This window comes from Peromyscus californicus, unplaced genomic scaffold (assembly GCF_007827085.1).
Source record: "Peromyscus californicus insignis strain IS unplaced genomic scaffold, ASM782708v3 Scaffold_11__1_contigs__length_118956290, whole genome shotgun sequence".
Classification (NCBI taxonomy): domain Eukaryota; kingdom Metazoa; phylum Chordata; class Mammalia; order Rodentia; family Cricetidae; genus Peromyscus; species Peromyscus californicus.
The window spans coordinates 10843445-10861469 of NW_026294402.1; the positions used below are offsets into that span (position 1 = coordinate 10843445).

General features: G+C 46.2%; 1 protein-coding gene across 3 annotated transcripts in view; it reads right to left on the reverse strand.

Moving 5' to 3' along the window:
- Positions 1-612: 612 nt before the first annotated feature.
- The window catches only part of Piwil4 (piwi like RNA-mediated gene silencing 4), a 38049-nt gene continuing 20636 nt past the window's right edge, over positions 613-18025 (reverse strand). For 2 of the 3 annotated variants that reach the window (XM_052726918.1, XM_052726929.1), the window contains 11 exons: positions 17862-17979; positions 16711-16822; positions 15010-15194; positions 12443-12515; positions 10113-10313; positions 8931-9034; positions 6078-6148; positions 4722-4875; positions 2823-2951; positions 2206-2353; positions 613-1154 (listed from right to left, as the gene is read on the reverse strand). In XM_052726918.1, the coding sequence (XP_052582878.1) occupies positions 1038-1154; positions 2206-2353; positions 2823-2951; positions 4722-4875; positions 6078-6148; positions 8931-9034; positions 10113-10313; positions 12443-12515; positions 15010-15194; positions 16711-16822; positions 17862-17979 (1412 nt within the window). In that variant the 3' untranslated portion in view covers positions 613-1037. Of the gene's footprint in view, positions 1155-2205; positions 2354-2816; positions 2952-4721; positions 4876-6077; positions 6149-8930; positions 9035-10112; positions 10314-12442; positions 12516-15009; positions 15195-16710; positions 16823-17861; positions 17980-18025 lie in introns of all 3 variants that reach the window. The other variant, XM_052726907.1, reaches the window with a different exon arrangement.

The following is an 18025-nucleotide window of genomic DNA, read 5'->3' on the forward strand; positions in this document are numbered from 1 at the left end:
AAATTCTAATTAGACCAAGGAATTGTGTACTTGGAAAAAAGTCTGTGAAGAGGAGGAAAGGAGTGGGTGCTGGCTACAGAGGACGATGGTTTCCTTAAGGACACAGGAGAGAAAAGCCTGTTTATAATGTCAATGGTCAGTGAGGGGAACTGGTGATCTGGAAAGAGAACAGAGAAGGACACCCTTCACAGCTGGCCAGGGGTGGCTCTGGTGTGAAGATACAGAGTCTTCCACTCGGGGGCTAATTGTAACAGTCGGGGAGGCCAAGTCTACAGGCACAGGCACCCTCATACACAGGCAGATGCAGCTGCAGCTGCCCAGGTCCTGGCCTGTGGCTCCTACCTTCCCCGAGTGGGAAGTCAGGCTGGGCTCCAGCACAGGACGCCACTGCTGGACCAATGAGATCCGGCAGCAGACCAAGTGTCCTGCTTCAGAGACAGAACATTCGTTGACAGAGAGGTGCAGTGGGCGTGTCTGTGATATGGCTACTTAAACTCCAATTTCAAGTAACAATAAACACACATGTGATGCTTAGATCTTCTTTATTTTGCAATAATTAAACTACTCTAAAAAATGCTCTACAATATTTAGAGATAACCACAGAAGGAAGTTAAATCCCACTTACCCACCATTAAAAGACCAAGATAACATTGTTTTAGAACCTGGTTAACTGTGGTTATATATCCTAAAAGCCACAGTGAGAATTCACTCAAGCATATGCTTAAAAAAATACAACAACAAATAAAGACAAAGTCAAATGACATGTATGTATGAAAAAAGTCGTAAGAAAACCTGGTGGTGGTGGTGGTGTTTTAAGACACAGTGTAGGGGGCATAGGTTTGTTCGGAACTGTTTCAGCTGCCTTTTTTTTTAACCTCCCCTCCCCAATACTTAAAATTAGGCCCAACCCTCTTTAGGGAGCAAGAGCCTTGAGCTTTAGGCAGATTTGTACAAAACACAGTAACTGGGTTGTTTTTGTTTTGTTTTGTTTTGTTTTGTTTTGGCATCTCCATCGAGCCATGCGATTGGCTCAGCTGTCACAGGTAGAAGAGACTGTTGGCTAATTCCAAACTTGGTTCCTTATGGATACTCTGTGCCACCAGGAAGGTCAGCTTGTGGGCGTACTGGCATGGCGCGGGAACACTGATTAAGCCCTGGGAGGGAAAGGAGTGGAAACATTGCACAGATAAACTTGTTTGTCCTTCAAAGTCACTTTTAAACAGAGTGTTTTCACCTACCGTTACTTACCCAATAGAATGTGTCCTAGATAAACGATAATTCAATTCAACCGACAGAGGGCAGCCTCGCCCACTGGAAACTTACGCTCACTGGCAGGATGGGATGGAGGGGCTTCTGTCTGCCTCACTGTGTGGGAGCTGGGAGACATGGCATACAGGTCTACCCTAAGCTTCCTATGATCTCATGTTCTAGAGGGGCTCAGAGCAAAGCTGGGTCTTGGGCTCTTGCCTAATGATACGGGCAGGCCCATGACTCTTAACCTCACCAGGCACATCCGTCCTGGCTTCATGTCTCTCATGTGTACCATGGAATTGACAAGACCACTATCCCCAGTCTTGCCTGAGGTAATGAGTATCATAAAGTCCTGAGGAGACTGAACCTGGAGCTGCCGAGCTGCTTCCTGCCGTTTTATTTCTTTGACAGAGCAGGTTCCTCCTCCCATGGATTTAAGGACTCATGTACCTACTCCTCTCTGTGAGTAGGAGGGAAAGGACATGGCAAGTCCCAGTTGGTAATTCTTAATGACACACTTCAGTAAACAGCTGTTACTCATTGTACTGGCTGGTTCTGTGTCAACTTGACACAGGCTAGCGTCATCAGAGAGGAAGGAGCCTCAGCTGAGGAAATGCCTCCATGAGATCCCGCTGTGAGGCATTTTCTCATTTAGTAATGATTGAGGGAGGGCCCAGCCCATAGTGGGCGGTGCCATCCCTGGGCTGGTGGTCCTGGGTTCTATGAGAAGGGGGGCTGATCCGGCCAGGGGAAGCAAGCCAGTAAGCAGCTCCCCTCCGTGGCCTCTGCATCAGCTCCTGCCTCCAGGATCCTGCCCTGTTTGAGTTCCTGTCCTGACTTCCTTCAGCGATGAACAGCAATGCTGAAGTGTAGGCCGAATAAACCCCTTCCTCCCCAACTGATTTTTGGTCATGGTGTTTCGTTGGCTACAGAAACCCTGACTAAGACACTCACCTGCCAGTTGTAGTAGAGATGGCAGAGTTTGAAGGTCAGTCTCTGCATGTGGTCAGGCTTTAAGCCGTTGTCATCATAGATGACGTTATAGTAGCTGGGACTAACTGTGCCCCGGTTAGCAGTCTGGCTGACCAAGTAGAAGTCATACCTGCAGGGAGACAGGGAGGAGTGGAGACAAGGAGTCACAAAGCACGGCCAAACAAACACTGCACGCAGGGTGCTTGTGCAAAGTCTGTCTCCCGGGGCTGGGAGATTCATCACAAGAGCAAAGCACTTGCTGTGCAGACACGCCCTGGGTTGGACCCTTCAGCATTCGTGTAAACACAAACAACCCCAGGTGTGGCCGTAGGCCTGCCATCAATCTCAGCCCTGGGGAAGCAGGGACCACCCAGCCAATCCCTCATCTCCAGATGCAGTGAGAGACGTCTCAACAAGGAAGGCGGAGTGCAATCGGGGAAGAAGACATTTGCTATCAAACCCTGGCTTCCCCATGAGCATGCACACCTGTGCACACACATACATACCCACAAGCATGGACATGCGCGCACGCGCACACACACACACACACACACACACACACACACACACACACACACACGTTTTCCAGTAACACTTGCCAATCAGGGCGTGTTGCTTCTGAGTCCACAACAGTGCCGACTGGGGGGTTCTGCATAGTGTGGCCTGTCTCCGTGAAGAAGCGCAGCAGGCTTTTCTTCCTAACCACGACCACTGACAGTCGGCTGCTGCTGCAAACCGAAAAGGTGGGTGTGAGGGCACTGAGGCCGAGCCTCAGTGTCTGCTGTGTGGCTATGTGGCCAGTCTGTAAGAGAAATGACTAGAAATTCATTCTAAAAACACTGCAAAACAAAGGAAAAATCAACCATGGATCCTCATTCTCTAGACAATTATTTTAATTAGGGCGTATTTGATTTGTAACAAAAGTGAACTAGGCCACCACCTAGTTTACACCATTGAACAGGCCAGAAGAACGGGCGACTCCAGCTGCCTTTTCTTTCTGTATGGGGGACAGAACCAGGGGTCTTGCACATGCCAGCCAAGCTCTGCTGCTGCTGGTGTTGTGAAGCAATGTCTCACTAACTGCCCAGGCTGGGCCTGCAGGCCTCTGTCACTCAGATTTTCAGCTGAATCTTAAGAAGAGCTCACAGGATTATCCTACAGGAGACTACACTGTGTTAGCAACAGTCACCCCATTTCTACCCGACCCCTTCTCTACCGTTCATCTCTGAGGAGCCAAGGAAGAACTTTCACCCCTTCTATGTCATCCCTCCAGCTCCTCAGTCATGCAAAACCCAGGCTTAGGCCGGTGGGTGGAAGGATGGATGAGTGGACAGACAGACAGATGGCTGAATGGAAGGGGAAGGAAAAACAAATGCTGACTGGCCAGCTGCTAAACATATTTCACAACACCAAGGCCAACTCCCAGTATTCTCTGTCATGGAAGGACGTGGGGGAAGGTTCACTTGGAGCAGTTTTCGGAGGTGAAGACCTTTTCGAAGCTGTGGGCAGTATTCACAGTACTCTTGTTGCTGATAGCAATGCTCTGGAGTAATGAATAAGTGGTTATGAACGTCGCCTATGCTGAAACTCCAACGTTAGCTTAAGCACTCCTTAGCACTGTCTCTTCGGGATCCACCTACCTCCACCAATGACATCATTTTTATTTTTAATCTTTCAGCTGAGATACAGTCACCTGAGGTCTGGCGAGGGGCAAACAGATCCCTCTACCAGTTTGGCTACAGCTGCAAGTGGCATTGCCAGTATGCTGTCTGGCTTCCCCCACATCTGTACCAGTAACAGCTCGAGGCCAAGACCATTTCTCTGTGGCTGGTGACTGTGGGCTTTGGTTGATCGCAATGGAGTGTGTCCAGACACAGACCTGCATTGCCTGGAATAAGATGACCCCTAAGAATTTTTCAGACACCAATCTGAGAGCATTGTTCTTGCTCGCTCCCATTCTAGGATTTTCCTTGCATCTGCCCCTCCACAGAATCACTGAAGAAAACTGCCTAAGGCAGTGCTGGATCTAGAACTCAAGAATAACCAGGGCACTGCATGATCCAAACAGTCTGGGTTCTGCCTGCAGAGAGGCTCCCTCACGGCTAGTCATAACTTCTCTGTGCACTGGTGACTGTATCCAGAACCTCTGTCTGTGTGTTGATTTCAGCCCCTACCTCCAGCGGGGTATTAATACGTATACAGCATCTTTGATACCCTGAGCCTCGCTAACTCTTGGAAACACTGCCAGCTGCTCAGAAAGAGGCCTGCCTCCCTGTAGGTGCCTTACTCGAGCCCCCCCAAACAGTACAGCACCAGGGTATTGATATCAGACCATCTGAACTACACCCCAGTCTCAGGAAAACCCATCCAAGTTCAGTATGACACAGAAACACAGCAAAATGTCAATGTCTAAAAAATAAGAGCCATGTTCACAAACCACACATTCAGGACTGCAGGTGTATATGTTATAAGTGTCGGAGAACGAGGGAACAGAATACCTGGCACCTGGGCCGCACTCAGTCACACTGCTCAGCAGCTGTGGGACTTCATATTCCAAAACTGCCTTCAGCTGTCCATTCCCCATGCCATCTCGGTACACGATTATCCGTGAGGGCAGGCTATGGTTGTGCTTGTACCATTTGTTGAGAGCGCCTGGAGAGTGTGATGTTAATGAGAGAAGAGTCATCCAGGGCTACGAAAAATAACATCATGTTTAAATAACTTCACTTCTTCAGAACACAGCAAAATGGCAAGACTTAGTTTGGGTTGTATCTGCTATAATATATAAATGGCTAACTAGGACTATTCCTTCATCTCTACTGTTTGAGCAATCACAAGGGTTTCTGTGGCATAATATACTCTTAAATGTTTCGTATTTCTTTAGCCAAATTTGAATATTTAAGTGACAAATCAAAATTTAATTCCTGCAACAGACAAATGCCTAAAGCCAAATGAATACTAATTTAACTTTAAGTCTTCAAATCTGCTCAATACAGGCTGGATGTGTTTATATCATTTTCTTCCCTAATGAGAATAATATGAAAACACAAGGAAATGACTCTGGAGTTCTCTCAGAACAGCTCCTCACACCAACTCCCAATCTGAGGCTAATTGCCACAGATGGGATGGAGTCTGAAGCATTTCCACCCACTCTGACTATAAACTGCCTCAGAGTAGGCACCAGACAGCAATCCCCCCGTGAGAGAGACTAACATTGGCCAAGTTTTTAAATGAGGACAAAGTAATGGGCTGCAGTCATCCCTTTTTGCGTATATATTGCATAATTTATTTCAGGAGACTTTACTGCCTAGGAAATTGGTTTGGTTTGACAGAAGTTAGTCATACTTCCCAAAGCAAGCCCAAGGAGAATCATCACGTTCACTTAAAAGACATCCCAACCCCTCAGGTGTACAGGCTGGAAACTAGAGGTGGGAACAGGGCAGATATGCATATGGACCACAGGATAAAGCCAAAAGTGGCTGGGCTCTGAAGAGGACACAGCCCCTCATTTCCTATCTCCTTTGTCTTCCTCTACTTTACCACACTTTATCTTCTAGCATGCCCATCCTCGGGGAGGTAGGCTGGTCTTCCCCGTGCGTGCGGACTCTATCAACCTCATTTCCCAGTGCAGGCTTGCCAAGGCCACCTGGGGAGCCACGCACACTCCTCACCCTTGGCTTTGTGCTCAGTACACACGGCGACATTAACACTACACATCTGTTAGCCTGTCAGTCAGCACACAGATGTGGAGATCTCCACCTGGGTGAGAGCTGACAGGTTTGGGCACTTGCTCCCATCAGTCTGTGGATTTGGGATGTGAAGGAGCAGGCCCCAGAGCCCACCCCATCGAATACCAGTCATGCAGACTTTCAGGCAATCTGCAATATCAGCTGCTGTTCTCTGAAGAACACATCGGGAATTCCACCTGAAACAAACAAACCGCAAAAGTTTAACGTAATTTCCAGATCCGGCTAAAACTAAGTCCATTAAGTTAGAGACAGATGCCAGCCGCAAAAGCCGGGGCTCCTAACTTTGTGTATGCTGTCTGCTACAATCAGACTAAATGGTCCTCTTCCTAGCTTGAAGTCATCCTTCAGTGTTGAGATCTAGAGTCAAACCCTGACCAGGAAATCCAACAGCTACGTGACCTTGACACAAACGCGAACTTAAGCTCCTCTATCTGCACCGGGAGAGTTTTAAGGACAGTCACTAGCACCTCCTAAAGTGGTGGGAATTCAGTTCCGTAGCACACGGGAAGTATTTGCAGAAGGGTACCTGGTGCACAGTGCGTGTGATACAAGCTCACACCTCGATCGCAAGAGTGTGTTAGTTCAGCACATGTGCTTGTAACATGTTCAAAGATTCCTCGAGCTTTAACCCAGTCCTAGAGGCCTCTTCTAGCGTTACCATCCCAACAAGATTAAGCTGTCAGGACTTGAAAGGTGATCTTGATAGTTGATAATTAAAGGCACATGGAAAATGAAAGTCAAGACTTCGTGTGTGTCAGGATATGGCTATGAAGGGTCTCCTCAGAAGGCCTGTATGTTGGAGGCTTGCTCTTCAATTTGTGGGGCTATGGAAGAGTGATTCTGTCACCAGGGCACTAACTGCACCCAGATTAATCCACGGCACTGAGTGGACCTAACAGCTGAATGTGCTCTGAGGAAGGAGGCTTTGCTGGAGGCAGGTCACTCGGGGCATGCCTTTGAAAGGTGTGTCCTTCTCTGCAGACCCAATCCCCAAGGCCTCTTTCTGCCTCCTGGTTGCCCTGAGGTGAGTAGCTGTGCTGAGCGCAGACTCATGTTCAGGCTCATCTCAGGCCCAGAGCAATGGGGCTGGGTGACAAGTGCCGACACCTCCGCAGCCGGGAGCCCAGTCAGGCTTTCCTCCGGGAAGAGTTGTTCTCAGACTTCCCACACCAGCCGGAAGTGACTAACACCTCTTGCCATCGCTGTCGCAGCCCCCTGACTATCTGTACCTGAGGTAACACAATGACAAACACTTCTGACAAACCAGGAGTCTTGAGTGACATCAGGATGGCAGAACAGGCACTTTCTGAGATCTGCTTGATAACTGACAGCGGGGCATGGGTGGTGTCCGTGCCAGCATGGTGTTTACTCTTCCTGTATCCATGCTACATCCACTAATTTAATGGCGTACATCAAACAGCTCAGACCAGGAAACAAAGATTTTGCAAGCAGCTGCTGTGGCCTCAAAATATATTATTTAATTGCAAATCCTGAAGTAATTTTAAGGCCACAATTTAACAAGAGCCAGAAGCCTGTTCAAGGCTTTTCTATCTTTGTCCTGATTTTAACAGCCTTTTACGCGTCCCACTCATGAATTATCTGCAAGTGTTGACAAGAAAAATAACTGCATGTACGGAGGCATTCACTGCAGGCTGCAATGTTTGGAGCATCGATCTGATAGAACCTCCACAGAAGCCTTATGAAACAGTCGCTGTCACTCTCCCCCATTTAATGGGCAACTATGGGACTTGTAGCTAAATTAGACAATTGGGCCCCGCTTGCAAAGTAAAAAGTAGATCAGGCAGAAGAACTAAAAGCAATCTGTGTTCAACACTAAGGTGCTTTACATGATACATGAGGTGCCCACGTCACAGAGCGCATCTCACCGACACTTATAACAACATGCACAAGAATTTCCATGCATTCATGATCCACGGATGTGGCTGGAATACAAACAATAACTTGCCCAGTGAATGTGTGAAACTGGTTTTAAACTGAGACTTCAGTTTACTCTAACAGAGCCAATCACATTGTACTATGTAATTCATTAACTTAACTGCCGATATTTAAAATATGAGTACATAATACAGACTGGTATGTATGTCATATGTTCTTCAACATATAATGAAAAATCTGGTGGAGGAGCAGGTGAGATGGCTCAGAAGGTGAAGGACTTAACACCAAGCCTGATGGCCTGAGTTCAATCCCCAGGGCCCACATGGTCCAAGGAGAGAACCAACTAATGTCTTCTACTGCAAGCTGTCTTCTGACCTACACACCCCATGGCATATGTGTTTCTGTACACATACATAAATTAATAAAACATTAAAAATGTGACAGAACAATAATGTCAATAATGGGGTGGACTGGTTAAAGTACTTTCTAGATGTTTGAAAATATAATGAAACATCCACACCAGTGGTTCTCAACCTTCCTAACGCTGAGACCCTTTAATACAGTTCCTCATGTTGTGGTGACTCCAACCAGAAAATTATTTCGTTGCTACTTCACAACTGTAATTTTGCTACCATTATGAATCATAATGTAAATATCTGATATTCGACCCCTGTAAAAGGGTTGTGACCCACAAGTTGAGAACCACTGGTCTATACTATTAATATGTGCTACTTTAAACTTTAAAGCATATTCTAACAATAACTTTTAACAGAGAGAGAGAGAGAGAGAGAGAGAGAATTTCATGCCCTGTCCCTAGACGAAGGCAACAAATGGCTGGAGAGAGAGAGGGGGAGAAGGAGGGAGGGAGGGAGGGAGGGAGGGAGGGAGGGAGGGAGGGAGATAGATAGATAGATAGATAGATAGATAGATAGATAGATAGATATTGAGATTCTCCAGGATAAGCCTCTGATAGGTTATCCAGCCCAAAGGTGTGATCCCTAAACACATATTCATATAAGCAGTCCTAAAGGGACTCAGAGGGTTAGGAGGAATTTAAAGTACCTGGTGATCCTGGAGTTAATGCTGGCTACAAATCCAATGACCACCACATCCTTGTTGAGGGCATCTCTACAGATATCAATACCAACCACCATCAGGGACTTCAACTGTTAAAGCAAGTTTGTCATGATTTAATGGCATGAGCATATTTCTCCCAAACAATGGCATTTAAAAAACTCTCTAGTTACCACATTATTCAAGTTAAGCTATGTGTCAAAATCAAGTTCCAGATGGGACAGATGATTAAACCAGAAACCAAAGATTGAAAGATGGAGGATTACGATAGATGCTTCACTGAGGAGCCTGACCATCAGCCTCCCTAGGAGTGGACAGGGGCAAAGGTGGGCAAAGAAGGAGACAATCCCTTCATCCTCTACCTGGTCACAAAGATCTGAAGATGAACCCCACTCCTGTTTTTCCGTCAGCTTGCTGAGGATCCTCAGCTATGCTGGGGTGGTGGACACATCTGCCATGGTTGAGGAGGTACGAGGGACAAGAATATTGCCCCTTCTCATTTTCCTCACTCACCAGGCATCCGGCGAGTTCCCACCACAAGTGGGCAGTCCAGATAGCAGGTTGTGTTCCCTCAGGATGCAAGGCCACTCTGAGAGGGCACACTGTACTGGACACAGGTATAGACAGCAGGCCGTGTCCCTCTGATAAGGCACATTCCACTGGACACAGGTAAAAGTAGAGGCCATGGGACAGGGTTTAAAACGGCAGCCAAGAGAACACAAATCAGTCCCCTCCAGGTCTGTGACACCTGAGAGTCTCTTCCATGACGTCCATTAACAGCTAAGCAGAAGCCCCCTGAGAGGAGGGGCTATGCATCACCCCTTTTGGAATTTCTCTGCCAAGGCTTGTGTAATGCCATAATGCAGAGGGAGCTCAACCACACACATCAGCAAGAGTGGGCCACAGAGGGTCACGGGTTTGCATGCCCATCATATTAACAGCTAGAAGCAATCTGGAGCTGACTGAAAGCCTGCAGGTCACATTCATGGACTTCTTGCACATACACACCAATTAATTATATAAGGAAACTGGGCATCTTCAGGAGATCGGAGAACCAGCCCCAGCCCCCAAGATATCAATGGGAACTGAGACACTGGGATCATGTGATACTGTCTCTAGTTGGACATGAAAACTACAGGTCATTGAAAAGGAAAATGTGACAGTTCTCACTGGAATCTCCACAGCCCACAGCTCGCCGCCAAGCTTGCAGGTCATCTGCATGGCAATCTTGGTGGTCACACTCATCATCATTCCTTGCTTAGTCAAGGTCCGGGTTAGCACACACTGGCTTGGGACCGGGCAGTCAGAGCTCAAATACTTTTTAATGGAGTCATAATAGTTGTTCTGATTAGAAGGCAGAATGCACATCACCTAAAAGCAAAATGACAACAGATCAAATCCAGCTACTTACACTTGTGAACAGCTTATGGGCAACATGAAAGTATAGTTCTCCAAACATCCTGGTAGATGCTTGAACATTCTCTGAACAGGTCTGGTAGAAGAGCCAAGACAAAAGCAGATTCGCTAGATATCATCTGCCCTATGTTCCCACAGAGCAAAAGTAAACATGGCTGTGGATCCCTTAAGTGACCATGGAGCTGCTGATAAATGAATCTGTACCACTTGAAATGCCATTTTGCACAGCCAGCTTCTCTCCAATTGTCCTCATCACCCTGGCAGTGTCAGTTACACAGGCATTTGAGCTGCCTGGACACATCCATGATTCCTCCTCATCCTCTCTTGACCTGAAGAGTCTCCTCGAATCCCCTTCTTGCATGCTCTTTCTCCAGGGGTTAGCTGGCCACCCTATGGGTCTGTAGTACAGTGGCCTTGTGTTTAGGACATCTGTACCAAGAGTAGTCAAGAGTAAAGGACACCCTGTGACGTACCCTCAAAGGGTTCCAAAACATGACAGGAACTGTCAGGAACTCTGGGTTCTAGGAAAGACCATGAGGGTTTTTTGTGCATGCTTGTCCTTCTCTTTACAGTTTGGCATTCACTGAATTTAATGCTCTTAGAGTGAGAATTATCTTCATTTAAAATTTGATCCATTGAATAGTGTGTGTGTGTGTGTGTGTGTGTGTCTGTCTGTCTGTCTGTCTGTCTGTAACAGACAGAGATAACTACAGTGGTCTGCAGGGGAACTGAACAGGCATGTGAGCAGTTGCATGGCTTAGCTGTAGAGGCCCAGGCATGGTAGATGAGTAAAACACCAATTTTTATTGTAGGTAGAAAGCTTTCGACTAACAAAGAAACATTAACTTTCCTGGGATGTGATAAAATCATGCTTTGGCCCCAGTCTTCAAAATCAGCCACTCATGCATTCAAAGCAGGAATAGGGACACACACATCCATGCGTCCACACACATACACACAGGCAAACACACCTGCAGGCAAACAAGCACATGCACACAGACAGGCATACATGCACACATGTGGGTGTGCATACAAGTGCATAGGCACATACACAAGGGCATGCACACAGACAGGCAAACATGTAAGCATGCACACATACCACATACACATGAGCGCGCGCACACACACACACACACACACACACACACACACACACACACACCAAATTCAGGCAAGCAGCTACACAGAGCGGCACACATACATGCCCATATTACTGTTCTGGGAAACTAGGTAGCTGCAGATGCCCCGCAGGGCCACACCATGCAGGGAAAAATGGCACTTGCCAAAGATGAGGCAACTAAGAGATACCTAGGACCTTACAAGAATCCACCGACTACTGTGAAGACCACAAATACCTTAACACTGCAGGAGGAGATGGGAGTCAACTTCCCTAAAGCGTACGTAAAAGATGACCCCAACAAATTATAGAATATGTAGACATGAATAAGGCTTGAGAGAACAGTAGCAGATTATTTAGAAGTACTAGAATTATGAAAATCAAATATTGGTTAAAAAAAAAATACTGGCATTTCTACTTTGAGTATTTTGAGGGAAATGCCCAGTAATCTGAAAACATCATGAGACAGTGTGCTGGCTGGTTTTATGGCACCTTAGCTAGTCACCTGACAGGAAAGAACCTCAACTGAGGAAAAGGCTCCAAAGATGGGGTTGTAGGCAAGCCTGTAGGCATTTCCTTAATTAGTGATTGATGGGGAGAACATCCCACTGTGGGTGGGGCCACACCTGGGCTGGTGTTTCTGGGTTCTATAAAAAAGCAGGCTGAGCAAGCCAAGGGGAGCAAGCCAGTAAGCAGCACCCCTCCATGGCCTCTGCATCAGCTCCCGCCTCCAGGTTCCTGCCATGTGCGAGTTCCTGTCCTGATTTTCTTCAGTGATGAACCGTGATGAGGAAACATAAGCCAAACAAACCCTGTCCTCTCCAGGTTGTTTTGGTCATGGTGTTTCCTCACAGCCATAGTAACCCTGACTAAGACAGACAGTATGTTCAGAACCTTTATTAAGACTCCAGACATCAAGAAAATATAAAATTATACATCTAAAACCCAGAACACATCCCACACTTACCAACTGAACATCAAGGTTGACATGCAGCTGGATGGCCCGAAGGAATGCTGCTGGCTGTTCGTCTACTTTTATGCTACATGAAAAGATTATTCAATTGTCTTTTTAGTAACGTGTGATCATGGAGTGTTCGAAAAAGCAGAGATGGGCTCTTCAACAGACCAGTCATTTTATGAAAAAAAAAAAAAGAATCCTTAGAGAAAAATGAAAACCTCTCAAATCTAATGTTGTTTCTCCATTGCATGATGTGCCAAAATACTCAACAACCATTCTGTTAGCATATTAAAATTAATATAAGTAGAAATTTTCTCAATTATACAGAATCCCCTTAATAGTTTTGCTATTCAAAATTGGGTTAAACATGAACTTGTGAAATTTCAAATCCATAATGTCTGAAGCAGGACCAAGATTCCCAAAATGCTTCAGGAATCATTAATTAATGGCCGAGGTGTTTGACTAATCCATACAAATCACAAAAGGGGCGCTGGTGACGGTGTTTTCCCTTACCTAGGAACAGCTTGTCTGGAGCCTGTACTTTCCAGCCCTAATCAGTCAATCAGTCAGCAAGTATTTGTCAATTACATGACTGTATCGGGAGCCAGAGGCTACAGAAAGGATTCCTACATACAGGCATTTGCCAATCCATTCTCTACACATGAAATAAAACATCTGCCCTGCCCCCAACGAGGTGGGGAGAGGAGAGAGAAGAGTCTCAAGGCTCAACTGCCTTTTTAAGTACAGCTGCCCAGCAGGTGGCAAGCCTCCTGGCCTCCTCCAACAGCCACCTGAAGGACTGATTGCAAGCGCTGTTTCAGTAATTCAGTGGTTCGGACTTTTCCAATTCGGAAGCTCATACTCCAGCTCAGACACACTCATCGTCACCGGGCAAAGATTTTAGCTGAAAGAGGCCAGGCATGTGACTATAGCAGGCAAATGGATACTTCATAGAGGAGAAAAAGAGGAATAAAATAGGCTTTCATAGAAGAAACATCCAAAACCGCACGGGCACAGGCTTGCTCGCTGAGCCTGTGTGACCCGAAGCCTGCTCTAGCAGTCCAGGTGTGCTGACTGGGACTTCCGCCATCCTGCTGCATTACCTCCTGGCTCAGAGAAACCCGAGAAGGGGACACTCGACCCTGACGATTTGTCAGCAGATTCGACGACGACAAGAGAATTCTAATGTGGTGTAAAATGAGACTTTGGGAAGGGCTGTGGCTTGGATGGTACACATGCTGCTGATGGAATTAGCTAGTTACTGTGTGTTTAAGGAGTAACTTCCCGCAAGACGTAAGAGGGAGTCCGGCTCTTTACAAGCACATCAAGGGTCAGTTTCATGGCAAAAACAGTATTTAGTTTTGAGCCTGACTGTGTGTGTGCACATGTAGGCCTAAGTCCTTTTCTTCTTCATCCCTGGCTGAGTATCTAGTGCACAGCAGTTACTCCAAAAATGCTGGAGGTATGAAAGGATGGCCTTGGGTTTTTGTTTGTTTGTTTTGTCAGAAAGTTATCTAAACATTAATTATTATTATTATTAATTTATTTATTTTTGGTTTTTCAAGACAGGGTTTGTCTATGTAGCTTTTGGAGCCTGTCCTGGAACTTGCTCTGTAGAGCAGGCTGGCCTCGAACTCACAGAGATTTACCTGCTTCTGCCTCCCGAGTGCTGGGATTGAAGGTGTGCACCACCACTGCCCGGTCCTAAACACTAATCTTACTATAACTTTTTGAAGCCCAAGATCTATCAAGCCAGCCAGGAAGTACAATGTTTACTTTTTAATATCACGTTTGCTACTAACGTGATATTTATCAATAACTGACCTGAAAGGTTAAAGTAGAGAGGGCACCACATGGACTTAGTCAGGATGTATACCCAACTAACAGAGAAAGATTCTGAGGGAATGAGACTTGCCTATAAAACAAACTTCTACAAAGACAGTAAAATGTATTTTAGGGTTCTTAAAGATTTACGTATTTTTGTTTTCTGTAGATGAGTGTTTTGCCTCCATGTATGTCTGTGTACCACATGTGTGCCAGATGCCTTAAGAGTCAAGAAAAAGCTATCGGATCCCCTGGAACTTGAGTTACATACAGTGGTGAGCTGCCATAGGAGTGCTGGGAATTGAACCCGGTCCTAATGCTCTGAACTGCTAAGCCATCTTCAGTCCCTAAATTTTAGTTTTATCAAGCAATTGAATAAACATAAAGTCTAACTTATTATGATTATTTTTGACATTTTAAGAAATATTGCTGATGGCCTAGAGAGAAGGCTTAGAAGTTAACAGCATGTATTATTGTTCTTGCAGAGGACTGAAGTTCATGTCCTAGCACTCATACTGGGTAATTCAAAACCACTTCTAAACTCCAGCTCTGGAGGGTCTGACACTCTGCCTTTCATGGCCACTCCTATTCACATGCCCTTACACACACAGAGACATACACATACTTTTATAAAATGATTTTTAAAAAAAGAAACACTTCTAAAATGAATGTTCTATAGATATACCAGGCATCATTTCCAACTTTCAAACCAAATTAATACATGAAAAAAAAAAAGTTCACTGTATTCTCACATTTTTGGGTAGCCCACGTTAAATCCCATGGGACCTCCAACTCTCCTCAGGCAGCTCAGGAGGGCTTCAATCAAGTTCTCAGCCCTGCTGCAGCATATGATCAACCATCTGTTCAAAGGCTGAGAACTCAGAACTTTGCAATTGCGCATATCCTTGGACCAATTAGCAGCAGATGCAGGTTGGCACTAAGAAAAACCAAGAGCACGAGAGGACTGAAAGAAGCTATTCAGAGAGTAATTTAAAAATGTTTGTCACAGCAGAACAACTGAAAAACATAAATGAGGCATTGTTCCTCTGAAGAGGACACATGGGTTTCCTGGGAGTAGAGGCATCAGGAGTCACGCAAGGGCTGATGGGCCCTGTGTAGGCAACCTTGGATGAGCTATGTTGCTGGTGTCTAACTGAAGAAGAGAGCCCGGTGTTCCCTCCACCTCTGATTGTCCTTTCTCATGGGCATTCAGGCATGCAGGTGTCCCCTTTGGACAGAATGACTGCTGGCCTCTAAGTTCATCGTGCTATGGTAGATTAGGCTTGCAGGAAGGGAGTCTGTTTTAATGAGAAACAGCTATACACAAGAGCAGAGAGGAGGCCACTCGTGCTTTCATGTGTGTGTCTGTGTGCATGTCTGTGTGCATGTTCAAAGGTCAGAACCCACAGATTCAAAGCCCCAGGGATCCCCTTGCCTCTGTGTCCCAGCAGTAGGATTACAGGTGTAACTGCTGCACTTGGCTTTACATGGGTGCTGGAGAACGGAACTCAGGTCCGACAGAACCATCACCCCAGGACTAAAGTCACTCATTTTGCAGAAGCAATGTGATGCTTCTCACAGTTTCTACAAACTGAGAAACGGCAGCAGAGAGATGCTGAGGGCCAAGTGACAGACAGCAAGGACAAGGACAGCCACGGCATTTTCCACCAAGCACTGAGTTCCAGCCACTGCCACCGGCATCAGGTACATGGCTGGGACGCAGCTCCAGGAAACCTTAACACACAAATGGGAGGGAAGGCTGACCCTCTAAGTGATTACACTGGGAGCCAAGTTCACTGCAGTGTGCAGAGAGCCTGGCTCATTTGCCTCGCTGCTGCTGCTGCTGCTGTTCTGTGCAGACCATGGTCCAGGACAAAGTGCCCGCAGACTTTCAGTTCACTGGGTCCTTAGGGTCTGGCTTCAGAAAAGCATGGGACAAGAAGCTGACGACACAGCCATCTGGAATCAAGGCCTCTACATTCGATGGCCCTTTCATTTCTTCGACCAAAGCCTGATGAAGGGTGATTTCTCTCATGGCTCATTCCACTTCTGCCCAAGCACTGTGTCGAGAGGTGAGGACTGTATGAATTGCTGACCTATGTGAAACTGGACAATACCAGCCATTAAAAGTCACCCTCTCTTAGTTAGAATTTACTTGGGGGATCATGCTTGCTTGTTTGTTTTTAGTTGCCTAAGAGTGTCAGCTGGTCTTAGGCAGCCATGTGTGGCTTGCAATGGTTTGAAATAGCAATTACAAAAATACCTGAACCATGCCCACTGGATGCCGCTAAGTCCACACAAATGAACTGACACCAAAGAGAAAATCAAAAGAAGACAAAGACAGGGCAGGGCCATTGCCTAACACCTCTCACGGGCCCCTTCGCTCTGGTGAGTGAGCAAATGTACACATACTCAAGCAAACACTTTCAAATGAAAAGAGAATGATAGCTCACTGTGTGGTCCTGCAGCAGTATTTTTTCAGAAGAAACTACCCGGCCAGTCAGGGATATCTGACTTCCAAAACGCAATCCCCAGGTCTCAAGCTCAAATCGAGCCACCTGGTTCCTGTAAACAGAATCAGTTACAATCACTGCAGTGTATGTCTGCTGGAGGTTTTTAAATATCACAGATACAACAGTAACTTGCTGAATTATTCAGGGCTGATTTTCTTTCTTTAGGGTTTCTGGCCCCATTTCTCATAATATATGTAAAATATATTTATTTTTGGCAGCTCAAAAGAATTATGTCCCGCCCAAAAGAGGAAGGGAGGGGAGGTGTGCAGAGGGGCACAGGGGTTCCAAGGCAAACCCAGCTTCACTGTATCTACCCTTCAGTAACAGATGACCTTGAGCACACTGTTACATTTTTTTTCAAATGGCTTGGCTTCCTGAAAGGCAAAATGTAGATACTGTATCATGCACTTGTAAAGACTGAAAACCGCAAGACTTGAAAATGTTTACACAGCACTGCCTGCCACTGCCAATGAAGGTGAGATACCATCCCAGAACAAACTACTCACCAGAGGGATTATTTGGAGTTGGTATATGCAGATTTCTCCTGGGAACATTTGAATACTTGGGCTCGGGAGCGGATGGGGGAATGATAAAGGATGGGGAGAAAGGAATTCAGTTTTATCTTCTAGAAGAGACAAGGCTGCAGTACCCGTGAATGCACTGTAGGGGGCCACCTGCACTAGACTGGGCCCATTAATGTGGACAGGGGCGGGGCTCAGGAGCCTTCACTCCTCCTCCTGGAGCTTTGGGCAGTCAATGGCTGCTGGGAGAGAGGGAATCATATTCCTCAGTGGCAAGGACACTAGTAAATTGTCCTTTATCAAATAATACACCCACACTTTTGTAGGCAACTCAAAAAGGCATGGAAGAAGGAGGGCTTCTTGGAAAGAGGTTCAGTGGGAGAGAAAGGACAATCACAGGGGACGATGATCAAAGCACATTACATATGCAAATATTTCATGTATATGAAATTATTAAGGAATAAATATTTTTAACACAATAAAAATAATTTAGCTTCAGAAAATTCACAGGCTACACCTGCTGGGAGGACCAAAGAGGCTTGTCTTGTCAATAGAGCACGTGGCCTGTACCTCTGGATGTCATCCACAAGCCGGGCCAGCTGCTGCTGCCGTCCCACAGGACTGAGCTGAGTTTCTTCAGCTACTGCCTTCATCAGGTGGAAATCTGAGGTTGCCTGGCTAGACAGGCCTGTGAGGAGCAAGCAAAAGCCACGGAGAAAATCACACAGGCAGAA